Source organism: Jaculus jaculus, chromosome 10, assembly GCF_020740685.1.
Source record: "Jaculus jaculus isolate mJacJac1 chromosome 10, mJacJac1.mat.Y.cur, whole genome shotgun sequence".
Taxonomy (NCBI): domain Eukaryota; kingdom Metazoa; phylum Chordata; class Mammalia; order Rodentia; family Dipodidae; genus Jaculus; species Jaculus jaculus.
This window is the reverse complement of record NC_059111.1, coordinates 481,918-504,184: the sequence shown is the minus strand read 5'-3', so window position 1 is coordinate 504,184 and position 22,267 is coordinate 481,918. Positions and strand designations below refer to the sequence as shown.

The following is a 22,267-nucleotide window of genomic DNA, read 5'->3' as shown; positions in this document are numbered from 1 at the left end:
TAGGCAAGCGCCTTAACTGCTGAGCTATCTCTCCAGCCAGCATTGATTCTGTTTTAACAAACATTTGAGAGCATCTTTGTAATAGAACTGCATGTGTTGCAGCTGGGTATGGTGGTTTAGCCCTATATTCTCGGCACTTGGAATGATATGGATGGGAAGATGTGATGGAAGGTGGTAGCCAGTCTTTGAAGCAGAAGAATGGTTGTCCTCTTAACATGGGTTATGTGAAGAAGACAGGTTAGCCAGGTGATGAGCTTGGCTTTAATACCTTTATTTTTATTTATTTATTTGTATTTTTGTTTTTCGAGGTAGGGTTTCACTCTAGCTCAGGCTGACCTGGAATTCACTGTGAAGTCTCTCTGTTATGAAGTCTCAGGGTGGCCTTGAACTCTTGGCAATTCTCTTACCTGTGCCTCCTGAGTGCTGGGATTAAAGGCGTGCAGCACCACAGGATTAATATTTTTACTTTAGATCATAATGTCTTAAGTTGAAGGAAGTGGTAAAATTGGTAAAGTTTGGAAGCATTTAAAAAGCTTATCACTCTCTTATTTTCTTTCTCTCTACATGTTTCAGCAACTCAAGTGTCAGTGGCTTAAAACGGGGCAGTTTTTTTTGAGTTCCGTGACATACAATTTAGCCTGGGACCCTCAAGGTATTTAGTAGTTATGCTTAGAAATTATTAAAATGAAATACTTGTTTTGAATGTATAGTTAAAATGTGGCAGTCTTTCATATTTTTTATAAAATGATCAATGTTATGTTTTTGTTGATAAGTGTGCTTTTCCTTCTTGGTATACACTATATAGTGCTTAACTTACTACCCTGTGCTTTTCAGTCCCTGCCTTTCAATGTTTCAATAAACAGTGATTTGTTTCCTTAATTAATATGTGATACATCTTATTCTTACTAAAAACAAAATTGTAAACAAAACAGACCAAAACACCCTTTTACCTTATTTTATTATCATATGCATTTCAGGAAATTACTATTTTTAATTTCTAAGGATTAGGAATATAATGATAGTAGTTGTTCCCCCCTTTGCATTAACAATGAGGGTTATTTTATATTCCATGTAGAAAACTTCATTTTAATTATTTTTGTTGTTGTTGTTTTATTTTTCGAGGTGGGGGTCTCACTCCAGTCCAGGCTGACCTGGAATTCACTATGTAGTCTCAGGGTGGCCTCAAACTCATGGAAATCCTCCTACCTCTGCCTCCCAAGTGCTGGGATTAAAGGCCTGTGCCACCACGCCTGGCTAATTATGTTTTATATCCTGAGAATGTACTTTGTATTTGAGAGTCTAGGGAGTTGCTATTCTGCTTTTGCTATTTTAAGACTTGTTTGATAGCTATTCCTTTGCTTTTTTTTTTTTTTTTTTTTTAAGGTAGTGTCTCACTCTAGCTCAGGCTGACCTGGAATGCACTATGTAGTCACAAGGTGGCCCTGAACTCATGACAGACTCCTACCTCTGCCTCCTAAGTGCTGGGATTAAAGGTGAGCGCTGCCATGTCCAGCCTCCTTTGCTTTTGTTTTGTCTATGAGTATTCCCTAAGAAATCTTTCTTGCTATGGACTCTTTTTTTTTTTTTTTAAGTTCATGAACCTTGAAAAATTATTTAATCCAGTAATCCTGAAATTACATATCTCTAAAAAAAAGTCACAGTCATCCTACAAAATGATTTGTTTCTGGAGCAAATTTTTTGCTAGGGATTCTTTTCTTCCTTTTTCTTCTAGGTGATTTCTTTTAAATAGATACACCTAAGGTGTTTTGTTAATAGATACTTTTGCTTTCTCATTTAATAGTTTATAGTCTTTAACAGAAGCCTATGTATGCATTTTTTCCCTGCACAATCCTTGCTTATTTACCAGAACATTTCTTAATTTTCAGATAACAGATTATTGACAGCAACTGATTGTATTCAGTTGTGGGCTCCTCCAGGAGGTGATATTCTGGAAGAGGAAGAAGAAATTGATAATAAAATTCCCCCTGTCTTAAATGATTGGAAATGCATCTGGCAGTGCAAGTTAGTGTCTAACTCTGTTATGCTCACTGATGAAAAATGCTTCTTAAATTATGTTTCTTCTTATAAAGATCTTTATTTTTTTGGTTCTAACATGTTCAAAAGCCTAGAAAGTAAACTTTTTTCCTAACAAAAACTTACTTTAAAGTTATTTAAATCTGTGCTTTAGTTATTATTCCAAAAAAGGACAGTATTTTCATAAGTGTAGTTCTAGGATTTGAGTTGATAGGACTAATACACAGCAATTACTCATTAGTGAATGAGATGTGGATGGGGGTGGGGTGGGGAAGCTGGGGTGGAAAGGCCAGCTGCTCTTTGAAATGGTAGGATGGTTATCCCATTAACATTAGCATGGGTCATATGAAGAAGATGATGAGTTTGCTTTTAACATGACACTATGTTTAGGATGTTGCTGGGGTATGGAAGTGAGGTAGACATGCCATGTATCATTATTAGTTACATTTTTCATTTTCTAAAGTGTACTTTGGAATAGTTTTAATTATGTTTTACAGAAGATGAAATATTTTGTTTGTATTGTAAGTGTGCATGGGGTGGGAGAACACACTTCTCACTGTGACTTTGATGTTATGAAATCTTATCTTGACCAACAGTGTGCCACATTGTAAATATGCTAACTATTTAAGTTTTTTTTTTTTTTAAGGACTTCAGTGTCTGTACATTTGATGGAATGGTCTCCTGATGGTGAATATTTTGCTACTGCTGGAAAGGTAAAAGACCAACAGAAAATCAAAAAAAGAAATAAAATAACCAAAAGTATTTTTTACTTAGTTTCATCTATTTTTTCCAGTTTTATCTGTGCATTTGAGACAATCTGCCTGCAAAACTGACTTGAAGAATAGTGAAAATGTTTGTGAGGCTTGACATGTAGCTCAGAAATAGAATACTTCCTTAGCATGTACAATGCTCTTGCAAAAAAAATTAAAGTTTATTTTATTTTATTTATTGGCTGGTCGTGGTGGGTTATGCCTTTAATCCCAGCACTTGGGAGGCAGAGGTAGGAGGATTGCCCTTAGTTTGAGGCCACCCTGAGTCTACATAGTGAAGTCCAGGTCAGCTTGGTGGACTAGAGTGAGACCCTACTTCAAAAAACAAAAAAAAAATTAAAAAAAAATTATTTATGGGGGGGGTGAGGAAGAGGGAGAGCATGAGAATGGGCACACCAGGGCCTCCAGCCACTGTAAACAAACTCCATATGTGTGCACCACGTATGCATCTGGCTTGCATGAGTTCTGGAGAGTAGAACCTGTGTTCTTAGGCTTTTCAGGCATGTGTCTTAACCACTAAACCATCTATCCATCCCAAAATATTAAAAGTTTTTTTTGCCATATTAAATTAAAAAAAATATTTAATTTTTTTATTTGAGAAAGAGAGGCAATGAGGTAGACAGAGTAGGTATGGGTGTGCCAGGGCCTCTGGCCACTGCAAACCAACTTGACGCATGCTACTTTGTGCATCTGGTTTTACGTGGGTACTGGGGGGATAGAACCCGCCTCATGATTTTCAAGCAAGTGCCTTTAACCACTGAGTCATCTCTCCAGCCCCAGAAAAATGTTTTTATTTTTTTTAAAAAGATCAGATAGGTCCCTATATTCCTTTTTTCTCCCTTTCCTCCATCCTGTATGTTCTAAAATAGAACTTGTTCTAAAATAGGCCCCTTTATACTCCCTCTCTTTTGTTCTTTTTGCTCCCCCTTTCTCTTTGATTTTCTTTTAAAGGAAGCACTTTTAAAAACATTTATTTGATTTATTTGAGAGAGAGAGAGAGAGAGAAAGAGGTAGGTAGAGAGGGAGAGAGAATGGGCACACCAGGGCCTTTAGCCATTGCAAACAAACTCCAGAGGCATGTGTCACCTTATGCATCTGGCTTATATGGGTCCTGGGGAGTCTGGGTGAGGCTTTGAGGGCAAATACCTTAACCATAAGCCAACTCTCCAGCTCATTTCTCTTTGATTTTTTTTTTTTTTTGATACAGAATCTCATGTAGCCCAGGTTAGCAGCAAACTTACTTTGTAGCTGAGTATAGCCTTAAATTAAATTCCCAATCCTCCTGCCTCCACCTCCCAGCTTCTTTTCTTTCTTTCTTTGCTCTAGATTCTGTATAATAGAGAAAACATGCAATATTTGTGACTTATTTTGTTAATATAATTTCCAATTTCATCCTTTTTCTTTTATTTACTTTGAGAGGGAGGGAGGGAGGGAGGCAGAGAGAATGGGCAGATCAGGCCTTCAGCTGCTGTGAACAAACTTCAGACGCATGCACCCCCTTGTGCACATGTGTGACATTGTGTGCTTGTGTCACTGTACATCTGGTTTATGCGGGACCTGGAGATTCAAACAGGAGTTCTTAGACTTCACAGGCAAGCAACTTAATGGCTAAGCCATCTCTCCAGCCCCCTTTTTCTTTTCTTTTTTTAATATTTTTTTGTTCATTTTTTATTTATTTATTTGAGAGCGACAGACACAGAGAGAAAGACAGAGGAAGAGGGAGAGAATGGGTGCGCCAGGGCTTCCAGCCCCTGCAAACGAACTCCAGACATGTGCGCCCCCTTGTGCATCTGGCTAACATGGGACCTGGGGAACCGAGCCTCGAACCGGGGTCCTTAGGCTTCACAGGCAAGCGCTTAACCGCTAAGCCATCTCTCCAGCCCCCCCTTTTTCTTTTTTAAAAATAGTTTATTTATTTCTAAGCAGAGAGAGAGAGAATGGGCACACTAGGGCCTCTAGCTGCTGCAAATGAACTCTAGACACATATATCAGTTCATGAATCTGGCTTTATGTGGATATTGGGGAATCAAATCTGGGTCCTTAGGCTTTGTAGGTAAGGACCTTAATCAATAAGCCATCTCTGTAGCCCCCCATCCTTTTTCCACAAGTGATATACTTTTGTTCTTTTTAAAAATTTATTAGTTTTGTATTCAGCAAATCAAGTCAGTTTGGTACCATTATTAGGCTCATCTGTGACCTACCTCCTCCCCTTAGCCCCTCCTTGTTGAGGTATCTGGGTCATGCATTGTGGAGTTAGCCCACAGTTATGGGTAAGATAAATGTCTCTAAGATAAATGTCTCTGAATATCATGAACCAACATGTGGCTCTGACATTCTTTCTGCCCCCTCTTCCACAAAATTTCCCTGAGCCATGTTGGGTTCATGTTTGGTCTGCTTCAGTGATGAGGTATTGGGGGCTTCTGGGGCTCTGGCTCTCTGATTTGGTATGAGTTGATTTTTCTCTGTGTTGATCTCTTTTCCCCTTGTGCTGGTATCCAGTTCATCAGGAAAGCAGCACCTTGCTTTCGCCAATTTTTTTAGTTTCAGCCGGGGCCCTTTTGAGGTATGATGGGGTGGCTCTCTCCTTAGGTTCTACATCTATCTGAAAAAGAAAAGCAGATTTTCCAACATAGAGTAAGTTAGCACCAGGACAAATGAAATAACCCTTGATTTTTTTGTTTTAGAGAATTTAATAGGTGTAGGCTCTCTTGTAGCCCATGATTGATGGTAGCTTGATAATGGAGAGTAGGCTTATATTTGGATATGGTTCTGATTTGTTTCCCAGCTTCAGCTATGGGTCCCGTACCACAGAGGGGATCAGTTAGCCAAATCAAGAGCAGTTGGTTCCCCACCATGGCTGTGTGCCACTATTGCACTTGTGTGGGCATCACAACAGGTTATTTGCTGCTAAGTAGGTTAGACCATGAGTTGCTTGGGCAGATATTGGTCAGTTTCCCCCAGTTGCCTGTGTAGCACCTTCTGGCACTAGATGCACTGTCTGGGGACTGACTCTCTTCCAACTTCCAGCCATACCATTCAATTTTACATGTCAACCACATAAGGTGTCTTCAGCAGTAGGGTCTTACCACTAACCTTTGGTGGGTTATCAAGTACTCTGACAGAAATCTGTCTTTTAGGAAACCTTGTAGGTCTCTGTGATCAGATCAAAAGCTCATTGTGGATGATAGCCCCATGCTGGTACTGGGAGTTACAGGTCAGTGCCCACTAAGAAAAGGAGGAAAAAGATAACTAATATACAAGCATTAGAGAGAAGAGAGAGAGAGAGAGAGTGGGGGGGGGGGAGAGGGAGGGAGGGGGGAGGGAGGGAGCGGGAGAAGGGGGGAGAAGGAAGATGTAGAAGATTAAGGTTAGTCTTCATCATACCCTCTCCAGTGTCTTTGTGATTCAGGTGTTCCCTGTAAGGGCCTGGTGAAGGATCAGCCATTTGGTCTTTCTTTCCCTGGGAGTTGCAGCGCAGCTAGGTGGTTGCCGTCTTGGCCAGAAGTCACTTTTGTTCTTTATGGCTGAATAAAACTCCATTGTGACAGGCTTTGTTGGATCATGCCTATATTCCTTGCACTTGGAAGGCTGACATTGGAGCAGGAGGAGCATAAGTTTAAGACAAACATGTGCTACATAGCAAGACCCTGCATCTAAAACAGTACAAAAGCCGTACCTGTGATCCCAGAACCTAGGAGGTAGAAGCAGGAGGATTAGGAATTCAAGACCAGCTTTAGCTACATAGTGAGATGCTTTCTTAGCCAACCCCCCCCCCCAAACACACGCATTTTATTTATATACTCTTTTGTTTATGGATACCTAGGCTGCTTCTAGAACATGGCTGTTGTGAATAATGCTGAATTTAAGATGGGTGGGCAGGTTTCTTTGTTGTTTGCTAACTTAGATTCCTTTGGGTATGTATCTGCTTCAGACCAGAGCTTCTTGAAGTTTCCTTTTTGTGACATGAATCTTTTTGGAAATCTAGAGAAAAAAGCTTCTTCACAGTGTGATGATTACTAAAACCATAAAGTAGAATTTATAATAGACTAAATACAGCCTCCAGATTATAAAATGTATTGGTGAGGGCTGGGGAGATGGCTTAGTGGTTGAGACACTTGCCTGCAAAGCCAAAGGATCCAGGTTTGATTCCCCAGGACCCACATAAGTCAAATGCACAAGGTGTCACATGCATCTGGAATTTGTTTGCAGCAGCTGGAGGCCCTGGTGCTTCTGGCTTCATGTGAGCATTGGGGAATCAAACATAGGTCATCAGGCTTTGCAGGCAAATGCCTTAACTGCTGAGCCATCTCTCCAGCCCAAGATATATACTTTAATAAATGCATTCAGTGACAAAAATCACATTTTAAAATATGAGCAAATTGTATTTAATTGTAAATGGAAATTTTTATATATTCATGAGGCAAAAGCTTGGGCTTGCTGGGTGTGGTTGCACACACCTTTAATACCAACACTTGGGAGGCACAGGTTGGAGAATTGCTGTGATTTCAAGGCCAGCCTAAGATTACAGAGTGAGACCCTACCTTGAAAAAAACAAAACATAAAACAGCTTGGTCTTTCCAGGAACACCAGAATTCACCCATGGCTGTTTGAATTAATTCCTAGTTGTTGAAACGTGTTTTGTTTGTGACAGAGTAACTACTTGACACAGAGGTCTTTGCTCAGCAGTTGCATGAACATAATGGACAGAGAAACTGCACAAGACAGAAGATTGCAGTCATGTGCAGTTTATTGGTGGTTCCCTTTAAGTGACAGTTTCCAAGTAAGGTGATTGTAGAAAACATGAGGTGTGTAGCAATTGTCATGTGGTTTCTGAAACAATCACATGTACTAATACTATTTTGCTTTGTTGAAGCACTTCCTTAAAATAACAGTAATGGAAATAGAGAAGTAATTGTTCTCCAACCAATCTTTGGGTTTTAGTTTTCTTGGTTTCTCTGGAAGTGGACCTTGTAGATTCATACATATATATAGGAATGATCAGGCAGATTGTGCTGGATTGGGGCTTATACTTAATGAGCATATTGATATGCCTGTTATTAAGTATATTAACTAGCTTAAATCTCTGAGCACTCTGGGAGCTAGCATCCCTCACATACACTGTATTCTTTATACATATTTTTCACACATAATTGGTTGCATGGGCTGCTTTGATTCTCAGTCCTTACCCAGCTTCTGGACAACTGTATGCACAAAACTGTGCTTTCAGTTGGAACTGACAGCTGATGAGGTGGTACCAGTGATGTGTCACAAGTAACTTTTTTTTCCCCAGTTTTTTTGAGGTAGCATCTCACTGTAGCCCAGGTTTACTTGGCACTAACTCTGTAGTTCCAGGCTGTCATCAAACTCACAAGGATCTTTCTACCCTTGCCTCCTGAGTGCTGGGATTAAAGGCCTGTACCACCACACCAGGCTAAAAGTATCTTTTATATCCATGGAACTTGAGGGTCAGTGGACCTCAGCTTATGAACGCCTAGTGTGGAATCTGGAAATTTTATATGTTGTCTTTCACCTTTAGTGATTTTCCTAATTTTTATGAATTACCTAGTTTATTAAATACTTTTTTTTCTTTCTTGATTGCTCTTTAGCTACTTTTGTCATAGAGTAAAATATATGTATTTCTGTTGGTCTGCTTCTGGACTCTTTAGTCTGTTCCTTCCTTGTACCTTTTTTTTTTCTTTTTTCTCTGAGGTATGGTCTAGCTCTAGTCCATGCTGACCTGGAATTCGCTATGTAGTCTCAGGGTGGTCACGAACTCATGATGATCCACCTACCTCTGCCTTCTGACTGTTGGGATTAAAGGTGTGTGCCACCATGCCTGGCACTTTCTTGAGCCTTAATAATTTTTATTTATTTATTTATTTACTTACTTACTTACTTGAGAGCGACAGACACAGAGAGAAAGACAGATAGAGGGAGAGAGAGAGAATGGGCGTGCCAGGGCTTCCAGCCTCTGCAAACGAACTCCAGATGCGTGCGCCCCCTTGTGCATCTGGCTAACATGGGACCTGGGGAACCGAGCCTCGAACCGGGGTCCTTAGGCTTCACAGGCAAGCCCTTAACTGCTAAGCCATCTCTCCAGCCCAGCCTTAATAATTTTTAAGAGTAGTTTTAGAGTCACAGGAATATTTAGAAAGATCCAGAGAAATCTTATGTATTGTCTGTCTCCCAGACATGCCTAACATATTGTAACACTCTCCACCAGAGTGGTGCATGTGCTGCAATTGATGAACCTGCCAAGACATATTGTTAGCCTAAATTCAGGACTTTCATTAGGTTCACTTTTCTTTCTTTCATTCTTCATTCTGGCACTGGAAATTTTCTAGTAACAATCTATGGCTTCTGAGTGTTCTATTGTCCAAAAACGTAGGTTTTCTTATAATTTATTTATATCCTCTTAGATTTTGATTAGCCGTCCCTCCACCTTTGCTTTACTTAATCTCTTCCCATGACCTCACTTAGGCCTTTTCACCCCATTAATCTGTTCTTCTATTTACATATATACAGTACTATCCTATTAAGTGCCCCCTCCCGCCCCCTCTATTCCCTTTATATCCCCTTTCTAGCTTAGTGGCCTCTGCTACTGAGTTTTATTCCCACTCATGTAGAAGTCCAATCATTTGTAGCTAAGGATCCACATATGAGAGAGAACATGTGACATTTGGCTTTCTGGGCCTGGGTTACCTCACTGAGTATAATCCTTTCTAGGTCCATCCATTTTCCATAATTTCATTTTTCTTTTATACATATGATATATATAATATATTAATGTATTATATGTATACTAACATATACATATAATATATGTATTTTGGTTTTTCGAGGTAGGGTCTCATGCTAGTCCAGGCTGACCTGGAATTCACTATGTAGTCTCAGGATAGCCTTGAACTCATGGCAATCCTCCTGCCTCTGCCTCCCAAGTGCTGGGATTAAAGGTGTGCACCACCACACTCGGTTTAAATACATACATACATACATACATACATGTGTGTGTGTGTATATATATATATATATATATATTTGAAAGAGAGAGAGAAAATGGGCACTTCATGGCCTCCAGCCACTGTAAACGAACTCCAGATGCATATGCCCCCTTGTGCATCTGGCTTGTGTGGGTCCTGAAGAGTCAAAGATCCTCTGGCTTTGCAGGCAAATGCCTTAACTACTAATCCATCTCTCCAGCCCCCATAATTTCATTTTTCTTTATTACTGAGTAGAACTCCATTGTATAAATGTGCCACATCTTCATTATCCACTCATCAGTTGAGGGACATCTAGGTTGGTTCCATTTCCTAGCTATTGTGAATAGAGTGGCAATAAATATGGTTGAGCAAGTATGTCTAAGGTAGTAAGATGAGTCCTTCAGATATATGCCTAGGAGTGGTATGTCTGGGTCATATGGTAAATCTATTTTTTGGTGTCTCAGGAAGCGACACACTGATTTCCACAATGGCTGGACCAGATTGCATTCCCACCAACAGTGTAGAAGGGTTCCTCGTTTTCCTCATCCTCAGCAGCATTTATTGTCATTTGTTTGCTTGATAACAGCCATTCTGACAGGAGTGAGGCAGAATCTCAAAGTAGTTTTAGTTTGTATTTCCCTGATGGCTAGTGTTCTGCCTATTTTTAACTATGCTTTCCAGGTTCAATGAGCTCTTCTTCAATAAGAACTCCTGTTTTCTCCATTGCATACTTGATTCTAGCCAAATGGGTATCTTTGTTCTTAAGCTAGGTATGTGTTATCCACATAGAGTTTAACACTTGTACTATTAGCTTATAAAATTTCAGTTCCTAGAGAGCTGCATGGCTTCTTCCCACTCCCTGTTAATTATTTATTTATTTGAGAGTAAGAGGAGAAAGAGAATGGGTACACTAGGGCCTCCTACCACTGCAAATGAACTCCTGATGCATGTGCCACTTTGTGCATCTGGTTCTACTATGTGGGTACTGGGGAATTAAACCCAGTCTTTCAGCTTTGTAAGTGAGTGCCTTTAACCACTGAGCCATCTCTTCAGCCCCCTCATAACTCCTGAATGTCCTCCTGTTGTTGAGGATTTCTGTAAGCACCCTTTAAAAATTGTACACAGTCTCTACTATATTCCTTATTCACTTTGTCTGCCGTAATTTTACTCACATTATCATTGGGAGACTCTATTCAATCTTTGCCATGTGACAAATTACCACAGGCATAAGCAGTTTATCCCACATTTACTATCTCAGTTCCTATGGTTTGGAGTCCTGGCATGGCTCAGTTGCCTGTTATGATGAGGGAAGGCTAAGAAAAGCTGCAGAAGGATGTGAGGTGGGCTGAGGACTCACTTGGAGGCTTAACTAAGGAGGGATCAATTTCCTAACTCAGGTTATTGGTAGAGTTGATTTTTTTGCAGTTGTTGGGTCAAGGAGCTTGCATTTTGCTGTTTATTATCTGGAGGGCTCTAGACCCTACAGGAAGTTCTTTGCCATATAGGCATTCTTTCCCCTCCCAAATCATAGAGCTACCCAAACAATTTATTTGCCTAAACATGGAGACAAAGGACAACAGGAGAAAATAAATACAGCAAGAGCAAATTGGAAGGAAAAATACAGAAACTATATTTCAGAAACAAAACCTTGAAAATTTTGATAAGCCTATTCAGTCACCTAAGAATAATAATGTATTTTCTGCATATAATGCAGAGAGTCATAGAACACTTTTTTTGTACAATCAAAATGTGTTTAATATTTGCTGCAAGGGCTGAAGAAGACTTAATATTTACAATCAAAACATACTTATCTAATATTCATTATTAGAACAGCTCAACAGTTAAGGTGCTTGCCTGAAAAACCTAACGTGGGTTAGATTCCCCAGTACCCATGTAAAGCCAGATGCACATGGTGGCACATGCATCTGGAGTATGTTTGTGGTGGTTAGAGGCCCTGGTGTGTCCATTCTCTCCCCACACCTCTTTCTGCTTGCAAATAAAATAAATAAAATGATAAAAAGGAAATAAGTCAAACAAAAATAACACCACAGCTGAAGATACAGAGTCCATAGAGAAATCAAGAAAAAAGAGTGACCATATAAACAGAAAATAAAAATTAAACCAAAAGAGACTGGATAGTGGGGCCAGGGCTCTTGGCTGGAGACCTGATTTTTTAAAATATTTTTTGTTTAGTTTTATTTATTTGAGAGTGACAGACAGGGAGAGAAGGCAGGAGAGAGAGAGGGGGGGAGAGGGAGAGAGAGGGGGAGGGAGGGAGAGAGAGAGGGGGGGAGGGAGGGAGAATGAGAATATGAATGAGAGAATATGGGCGCACCAGGGCTTCCAGCCACTGTAAATGAACTCCAGAAACGTGTGCCCCCTTGTGTATCTGGCTAACGTGGGTTCTGGGGAATCGAGCCTTGAACCAGGGCTGTAGGCTTCATAGGCAAGCGTTTAACTGCTAAGCAATCTCTCTAGCCCTGGAGACCTGTTTTGAGTAGTTTTTTATTTTATCAACTGTTGGGTTTTCCAGAGGTTGGTAGCATATGTGTTCAGGCTTTGGATGGAGATCAGGGTGATCCTAACATCATAGAAGACAGACCACTTATCCTTGAGGGTGTCCAGGCAAATGTTACCCTGGTATTGTGTTGGGGTGGTAGCTGGGTGTGTGGAACTTCACTGTGGGGTATCCTCTGGGGAATTCTAGGGAGTTTATACCTTAACTCTTTTTTTTTTTTTTCAAGTTAGGGTTTCACTCTAGCCCAGGCTAACCTGGAATTCACTGTGTGGTCTCAGGGTGGCCTTGAACTCATGGTGATCCTCCTACCTCTACCTCCAGAGTGCTGGAATTAAAGGTGTACACCACCACACCTGCCTTAAACCTCAAATCTTTTTACACCATGCCACCTGCTCTGTGAAGGTCCCATCCATTTGAAAGGGTTATCTGATTCAGGGAAGGCAGAAATCCCTGTGTCACCAGACATCATAAAGGTTAGCTACTCCTGCTGTAGCCTCATGCCCTGAGGGTCCCAGGCAGAACTGCTGCAGGGTTAGGGTTCTTTACTGAGGCGGTGACACTGTCCATGGCTACATAGAGGTTTTGTGAGGTCATCCCAGCACCGCTGGCAGAGAGACAGAAGTTTGAATGCCAACTGCCCGTGGAACATTTTTTTAATATCTGAGAAGCACGGACTGTTAAAGGTTTAAAGGAAAAAAGAATCACAAGCACAGGAAAAATAACTTGAACTAGTGTAATTCATTTTATTTTTTGGAGCATTCTTGAGTTCTAGGATCAGAGGCTACACCACGCTTGACTCATAGTATTGATCTTTAGCATGGCAGTTAGCTTTAAAGCTCTGCCTCTTTTTTTTTTTTTTTTTTTTTTGGTTTTTCGAGGTAGGGTCTCCCTCTAGCCTAGGTTGACCTGGAATTCACTTGGTAGTCTCAGGGTGGCTTTGAACTCACAGCAATCTTCCTACCTCTGCCTCTCAATTGCTGGAATTAAAGGCATGTGCCACCATGCCCAGCTAAAGCTTTGGCTCTTTAACATCTAGTATCTCATGCTTCTGAAGTCTGACCCTGAAAAAAACCTCATGGATTAAAAAAATTTTTTGGGAGCTGGAGAGATGGCTTAGTGGTTAAGCGCTTGCCTGTGAAGCCTAAGGACCCCGGTTCGAGGCTCGGTTCCCCAGGTCCCACGTTAGCCAGATGCACAAGGGGGCGCACGCGTCTGGAGTTTGTTTGCAGAGGCTGGAAGCCCTTGCGCGCCCATTCTCTCTCTCTCCCTCTATCTGTCTTTCTCTCTGTGTCTGTCGCTCTCAAATAAATAAATTAAAAATTAAAAAAAAATTTTTTTTGTACTTGTATTTCTTTGTGGTATTATGGATGATCCCAAGGCATTGTGTATTTTAGAAAAGCACTCTATTTCTGAGATATATCCTCTGTTTATTTACTCATATTTTTCATTTTTTATATTTGTCTATGAGAGAGAGAGAGACAAAGTGAGTGAGAGAGAGGGAGAGAGAGTGAATGAATGAGTGCACCAGGGCCTCCAGCCACTGCAAAATGAACTCCAGATGCCTGTACCACCATGTGTCTCTGGCTTACATGGTTCTGGGAAATCAGACCTGGGTCCTTAGGTTTCATAGACAATCGCCTTAACCACTAAGCAATCTCTCCAACCCTCATATATTTAATATAATATTATAATTATAATATAATTATAATATTATATTATAATTATATATTTTAATATATTATTTATTTGAGAAAGAGAGAATGGGCACTTCAGGGCCTCTAGCCACTGCAAGTGAACTTCAGATGCATGTGTCACCTTGTGCATGTAGCTTACATTGGTATTGAGGAATAGAACCTGGGTCCTTAGGTTTTGCAGGCAAGTGCCTTAACTGCTAAGCCATCTCTTCAGCTCCAGCCCTCATATATTTAAAACTGTTTTTATTTATTTATTCAAAAGAGAGAGGCACAGAGTGAGTGTGGGTGCGCTAGGGAATCCTGCTGTTGCAAGAAAACTCCAGATGCGTGTGCCACTTTGAGCATCTGGCTTTCTATGGGTGCTGGGGAGTTGAATCCAGGCTGCTAGGCTTTGCAACAAAGCATCTTTAACAGCTGAATCAACTCTCAGCACCTCATTTACATGCATACACACTCTTCTTTTGGCTTTTTGAGGTCGGGCATTGCTCTAGCCCAGGCTGACCTGGAATTAGTCTCAGGTTGGCCTCAGACTCCCAAGTGTTGGAATTAAAGGCTTGCGCCACCACACCCAACCTTGTACATATTTTTTTTTGACTTTATCATATACTTACATATACTAATGAATTCTCAGGACAGTCATTCTTTGATTTAATGACTACAGTGCTAGGTGAGGATATGGATGATTTAGTCTAGTACCATTTTAGTGTGCTCTAAATTCAGGTTATAATGTCTCTCCATCCTGTACCTTGGGTACTGTGCATATTTTGTTCATTTTTATTAATTTTTATTTGAGAGCGACAGAGAGAAAGAAGCAGACAGAGAGTGAGAATGTGTGCGCTAGTGCCTGCAGCCACTGCAAATGGACTCCAGATGCGTGCGCCCCCTTGTGCATATGGCTAACATGGGACCTGGGAATAGAACCTCGAACTGGGGTCCTTAGGCTTCACAGGCAAGCATCTTAACTGCTAAGCCATCTCTCTAGCCTGGTACTGTACATATTTACTATGTGTATCATTACCATTTTAATTATTATTAATGATGCCACTGTGATGGTACACTTGTGTTTTCTTTAAAATGTTCTTACATGTATTGTCTAATATATATTTTATCATGGAACTAGCTAAAGAAAATGCTATGTAATCTCAGGGTAGCCTCAAACACACACCAATCCTCCTACCTCTGCCTCCCAAGTACTGGGATTAAAGGTGTGAACTATCACATCTAGCTTAAAGTATTAAAAAAAAAAGATTTATTTATTTATTTGCAAGAAGAGAGGGAGGGAGGGAGGGAGGGGAGAGAGAGAGGGAGCGAGCGCACACCAGGACTTCCTGCTGCTGCAAACAAACTCCAGACACATGTGCTACTTTGTGCATCTGGCTTTACGTGGGTACTAGGTAATCGGACTAGATAGGCTTTGCAGGCAAGCACCGTAACCACTAAGCAATCTCTCCATTCCTTAAAGTAGTATTTTTATTTATATTTCATTTGATAGCAGGGAGGGAGGTGGCAGGGAGAGAATGGTCATACCAAGGCCTCTTGCCACTCCAAATGAACTCCAAATGGATGTGTCACTCTGCATCTGGATTTATGAGTACTAGGCAATCAAACTTGGGCTGTAAGGCTTTGCAAGCAAGCATCTTTAACTGATGGTCCATCTCTCCAGTCACAAATTTCATTTATATACCTAGAAAATATTTGTTTGAGTATTACCACATCCCTTGAGCTGTTCTATGTGGTGGCGGTTTCATGATGAAGACAATAGATAAGGTTCTTGACTTCATGAAGTTTGCCAGCTAGTTAGGAAGACAGAAAGAAAAAACATCAAGTATTAAAAAGTACTATCCAGGGAACTAAAACAGAGTGATACAATGACAGGATTGAGTGTCTATTACAATGGGTTGTCTTTGGAGAAAGTTTTTTTGGAGAGGTAACTTTAAATTGAAAATTGAATAACATGGAGACAACTGTATGAAAGCTCAGGGAGACAAAGTATTTTGGGCTAGGATAACACCAGGTGTAAATGCTCTGAAAGAATTAGTAAGGTGAATTGCAGATCAATGGAAATCTGGAATGAAATAGTTGGACCAAAGTTTGAGATGCACCTAGATGTCAAATAGGATAGGAGTCAGGTGTTAAAGAATAGAAATGTAGTATTTGAACTCATTAGCTAGAATGTTTAAAGGTATGGTGTAGATGAAATTAACTAGGGAGAAAAATGTATAGTGGAGAAGAGAATATTACTCAGGATCAAATCCAGGACCCTTGATCATTAAGAAGTAGGAATAGGCTTGGTGTGATGGTGTACGTCTTTAATCCCAGCACTCTGAGAGACAGAGGTAGGAGGATTTCTGTGAGTTCAAGGCCACCCTGAGCCTACATAGCGAACTCTAGGTCTGGTGGCGCACACCTATAATCCCAGTACTTGGGAGACAGAGGGAAGAGCATCACTATAAGTTTTAGGCCAGCATGGGACTACAGAGTGAGTTCCAGATCAGCCTGGGCTGGAGTGAGATCCTGACTTGAAAAAAGAGCCAAAAAAGATAAGGAGTGACCATAACAGGAGTGAAAACTAGAATGCGATTTTAGAGATGTGTCAAGAAAGAGGGAATAGTCAATTCTGTCAGATGATCTGGAACACATGGTAGAGCCGTTTGAGTGTATATAGACATTGTAGACCAAACTGCACAATACAGTTAATATTTAAACTTGAGGAAACTCTGAGAACTATAGAATTGTAATTATCATTTTGGAAGGTGCCAGAAAGTAAGTCAACTTCTCTGACCCTTTGCCTGCACTACTCAGGTTAGCACTTTCTTGACTCTGGATGCTTGAAGTACTCTCTTAAATGGACTTCTGAAGCCATCTCCTAAATGCAGTGTTCTACTACAAGCCAATCAAATATATGCAGTACTCTCTCTTGCTTTATACCTTTTAGTGGCTCTGATTGCTCATGAGGTGAAGATTGCAAAGTCTAGTGACTGTGTGGAACTCTGCTGTATCATCTGTCCTGTGTACCTCTTCATTCTCATTCTCACCAGGACACTTGTCACACTGATGTCCTTTCAGAGCCTTGAAAATGCCAAGCATGCTATTGCTGTCAGAACTTTCTCTGTTTTGTACACTGGGTAGAGAATACTTATCCTTCCCTATTTTGTGCCTGGCCATCAACAGCCCCTTCCACTTTCAATGTACATGTCACTTCCTTATGGCTTCCTGACCTCACACACAAGGTCGGGTTTCACAACTGAAGACTTTCTCAGTGCTTTCTGCTTACTTGTAGCATTTGTCACAGCTATAATTAAAACTGTTTTGTTTCCTTACTTAATGCTGTCTTCCCTTCTATGAAATGGTTAAAAAAATCCCTGGTTAAAATATGTGTTGCTAGTCAGGTGGGGTGGCTCATCCCTATACCTGTAGCATTTGTGAGGCTGAGGTATGATCAACATGAATTTGCGGCCAGCCTGGGCCACAGAGTGAGCTGTGGATCAGCACAGGATAGACTGAGATCCTGCCTCAAAAAAGCAAAAAGGAAAAACTAATATTATTGTTTCTGTCTTTTCCCTGCCCTAACTATATCCCCAGCAGCTCACACATATATGCATTCAATAAATGTTTGCTCCTTGACTGAATCTTGTAACTATTCTGTAGTTGTGCAGGGACGTCATTACCCATTTATATGTTGCAGATTGATTTTAAGACTGGTATGGTGTGAATGCCATAGAATTTGCTTTGGGTGAAACTTGTTTCCTTAACAGGTCTGCATATGAAAAATGACAAAATGTAGTATAATAATTGGTTCTTCTGAAATACTAAAAGATATGTGGCTGGATTGAATTAAGAATAGTGTATTTGGGCTGAAGAGATGGCTTAGCAGTTAAGCGCTTGCCTATGAAGCCTAAGGACCCCAGTTTGAGGCTCGGTTCCCCAGGTCCCACGTTAGCCAGATGCACAAGGGGGCGCACGCGTCTGGAGTTCGTTTGCAGAGGCTGGAAGCCCTGGCACGCCCATTCTCTCTCTCTCTCCCTCTATCTGTCTTTCTCTCTGTGTCTGTTGCTGTCAAATAAATAAATAAATAATTAAGAATAGTATATTTGAGCCTGGCATGGTGGAGCACACTTTTAATCTCAGCACTCATGAGGCAGAGGTAGGAGGATCACCATGACTTTGAGGCCACCCTGAGAATACAGAGTGAATTCCAGGTCAGTCTGAGCTAGAGTGAGACCCTACCTCAAAAACCACCCCCCAAAAACAATAGTATATTTGGGCTAAGGGTGTCATGAATACTTACCATAGCATGATCAAGGGTCTGAGTTCCATCTCTAGCAACATGTATATGTGAGTATGCATGCATGTACATGTGCACACATACAGAATACAATAGTATATTAATATAAATTGCATAACTTCTCTCTCTCTTTTTAGATAGGATCTTGCTTCTAGCTGACCTGGAACTCAACTGTGTAGTCCCAGGCTGACCTCAAACTCAATAGCAATCCTTTTATCCCTGCCTTCTGACTTCTGAGTGATGGGATGTGTGTGCCACCTAGTGTGCATGTGTGACCTTGCACACTTGTGTCACCTTGTGTCTGGCTTATGTGGGACCTGGAGAGTTGAACATGGGTCCTTAGGCTTCGCGGGCAAGTCCCTTAACCACTAAGCCATCTCTCTAGCCCCTGTTCCCCCCCTTCTCCTAAGGTAGGCTCTCACTCTAGCCCAGGCTGTCCTGGAATTCACTGTGTAGTCTCAGGGTGGCCTTGAACTCATGGCAGTCCTCCTACCTCTGCCTCCTGAGTGCTGGGATTAAAGACGTGTGCCACCACACCCAGCCCCTGTTTTTATTTTATTTTATTATTATTTTTATTTATTTGAGAGCAACACAGAGAGAAAGGCAGGCAGAGAGAGAGAATGAGCATGCCAGGGCCTCCAGCTACTGCAAATGAACTCCAGATGCAAGTGCCACCTTGTGCGTCTGGTTTATGTGGGTCCTGGGGAATCAAACCTCAAACCTGGGTCTGTAGGCTTTGCAGGCTAGCGCTTAACCGCTAAGCCATCTCGCCAGCCCACTGTTTTTATTTTTTAGACAGGTTTAGATTAGCCTCTAATTCACTGTGTCCCCGAGGGTGATCTTGAACTTCTGACCCTTCTACCTCTACCTCTCAAGTACTGGAAAATCAGGTCTATGCCTGGCTCAGGTATATATTCTTTAGAGAGTCATTGGCACTTTTTACTTTTTGTGGTACTGAGGATTGAACGTGCTAGGTAAGTGCTGTACCACTGAGCTATATCTCCAGTCCACACCCCTCCCCCACTTTTAAAATATTTATTGTTTTGAGACAGGGTCTCACTGATTGTGAAGTGCTAGTTTTCAACTTGTGTTCTTCCTACCTCATCATCCCCTGTATCTGGAATGACAGGCCTGTACCACCTGGCCTGGATTGCTTGGCACTTTAAAAATTATTGAAGACTGGCTGGAGAGATGCCTCAGCAGTTAAGGCACTTGCCTGCAAAGCCTATTGACTCAGGTTTCCCCATTTCCCATGTAAAACCAGATGCACAAAGTAGCTCATGCATCTCAAGTTCATTTGTAGCAGCTGGAGGTACTGGTGCACCCATTTTCCCTGTTTCTCTTCTATCTCTCTTTGCTTGCAAATAATTTTTTTAGAGATTTATTTTTATTTGATACAGAGAAAGGGGAAAGAGAGAGAGAGAGAAAGAGAGAGAGGGAGAGAGAATATGAGAATGGGCATGCCAGGGCCTCCTGCCACTGCAAATGAACTCTGGATGCATGTGCCACCATGTATGTGTTTACATGGGACATGAAGAATCGAACCTGGGTCCTTAGGCTTCTCAGGCACGCGCCTTAATCACTAAGCCATCTCTCTAGCCCTGTTTTTTTTTTTTTTTTTTTTTGAGGTAGGGTCTCATTCTAGCCCAGGCTGACATGGAATTCACTATGTAGTCTCAAATTTATGATGATCCTCCTACCTCTGCCTCTCGAGTACTGGAATTAAAGGTGTGTGCCACCATGCCCGGCTGCTTGCAAATAAATAAATAAAAATATTCAAAAATACATTAAAGACTCATATGAGAATCAGATTATATGAACATCATCTATTTGAATTCTTAATTTTAGTGAATCTGAAAGATGTCTTTATACTTCAGATAGAAATGAGCAATGAAGCTGGGTGTGGTGGTGCATGCCTTTAATCCCAGCATTCAAGAGGCAGAGGTAGGAGAATCTCTGTGAGTTTGAGGCCACCCTGAGACTACATAGTGAATTCCAGATCAGCCTGGGCTAGAGTGTAACCGGACCTTAAAAAAAAAAAAAAAAAAAAAAAAGGAAATGAGTGATGACATTACAGGTACATTCCTCTAGTCATATTTTTCTAATATTCTTATTTATTTATGTATGAGGAGAGAGAGAGACACAGAGAGGGATATATCAAGATCTGTCACCAGGATTTCTCATTGCTACATAGTCCAGATACATGCACTACTTTGTGCATCTGGCTGTATGTGGGTGCTGAAGAGTGAAACCTGGACTAGCACCCTTTTCAAGCAAGTGTTTTAATGGCTAAGCTATCTCCCCAGCCCTCCTAAGATTCTTTTTTTTGGGTTGGGGTGGGGGAGCTTTCAAGGTAGGGTCTCACTCTAGCCCAGGCTGACCTAGATAATTCACTGTGTAGTCTTAGGATCCCAAGATTCTTGTATTACTTCTAAGAGCTGTTTTGTTAACTTTGTAACTATGGAAAGCTAGGAATATTTCATTGATAAGAGTCTTTTAAGGGTTAAGCAAATGTGTCTTGAGAAGCTTATTTCCTAATGTTTCGAAAGGGTACCCACATCTAATTAAGATTCTCATGTCAAAAAGAACAGATACTAACTTGGGAATGCTAGACAGTTTTTGTTCCCATACTCCCATATGTTGGCCTTCTTTTTATACAGCCAAGTTGGTAGGATTTGAGAAAACAGATGGCCACTGTGTGGATCTCCCACTGGAAGACCTTTTCAACCGCCTCTGCTGTATGTGACAGGATTGCAGTTTAGATGTAATGAGATTTATATGCAATTACTTTTAGGATTTTGGATATTACATACTTGTTGAGTACTTTTACTGAAGATATATTTCTCACAAAAGTTGTAAATTAATTTTTTCTTGGACTTCAGGCTAGTTGAAGTTTTTATCTTGAGCTTAAAATAAAGCCTTCCTTATTAAGGAGACACTTTTACCCATAACACACTTGATTACATTTTCTCTTTTTTGAGATAGAGTCTCATTATGTAGCCCAGACTGGTTTTAAACTTATGATCCTCCTGTTGCAGCCTCCCAAAATTCTTGGATTTTCTATATATATATAAAAATACACACACACACACACACATATGCTTGGCTTTATAATCTTTATAAAGGTGACATAACTTTCCATTATGTGAATAAATGTACTATAATTTAATTTAGCTGCACCATACAATTTTTTGGTGTGTGATGTTAGGGATGGAACCTAGGACCTCATGCATGCTAGGTATTCTACCATTGTGCTTATAACCCCAGCTCCAGACAACTTGGTGAATATAAAGTGGTTCTCTTTTTAAAAAATATTTTGTTTTAGAGCCGGGTGTGGTGGCGCACACCTTTAATCCCAGCACTTGGGAGGCAGAGGTAGGAGTATCACTATGAGTTCAAGGCCACCCTGAGACTACAGAGTGAATTCCAGGTCAGCCTGAATTAGAGTGAGACCCTACCTAGAAAAACCAAAAAAAAATTTTTTTAATAAATGTTTTATATTTATTTATTTATTATTAGAGAGGGAGAGAGAGAGAATGGGTGTGCCAGGGCCTCTGGCCAGTGCAAACAAATTCCAGATACATGCATTACTTTGTGCATCTGGCTTATGTGGGTTCTGGGAAATTTTGAACCTCTGTCCTTTGGCTTTGCAGGCAAGTGCCTTAACTGCTAAGCCATCTCTCCAGTCCCTTTAAAATTTTGATAGGGAAGAGAGAACAGGTATGGGGAATGAGCATACTAGGGCCTCTTGCCACTGCAAATGAACTCCAGACACATGTGCCAGTTTGGGCATCTGGCTTTACATGGGTACTGGGAGATTGAACCCAGACCATCAGGCTCTGCAATCAAGCACCTTTAACTAATAGCCTAGTCTGGTTTTCTTTTTCTTTTTTCTTTTTCTTCCTATTGTTAAAAGGAATGTCTTTCATTTATTGTACCAATAACTGTGGACTAACTCCACAATGCACGACCCATTTACATCAACA

The 22,267-nt window shown here is 40.8% G+C and overlaps 1 protein-coding gene across 6 annotated transcripts in view; it reads left to right on the top strand.

The window, feature by feature from the left end:
- The window catches only part of Dmxl2 (Dmx like 2), a 174,092-nt gene that overhangs the window by 34,646 nt on the left and 117,179 nt on the right, over positions 1-22,267 (top strand). For all 6 annotated transcript variants that reach the window (XM_045160206.1, XM_045160205.1, XM_045160202.1 and 3 more), the window contains 3 exons: positions 574-652; positions 1,887-2,022; positions 2,681-2,747. In XM_045160206.1, coding sequence (XP_045016141.1) covers positions 574-652; positions 1,887-2,022; positions 2,681-2,747 — 282 coding nt within the window. The remainder of the gene's footprint in view (positions 1-573; positions 653-1,886; positions 2,023-2,680; positions 2,748-22,267) is intronic.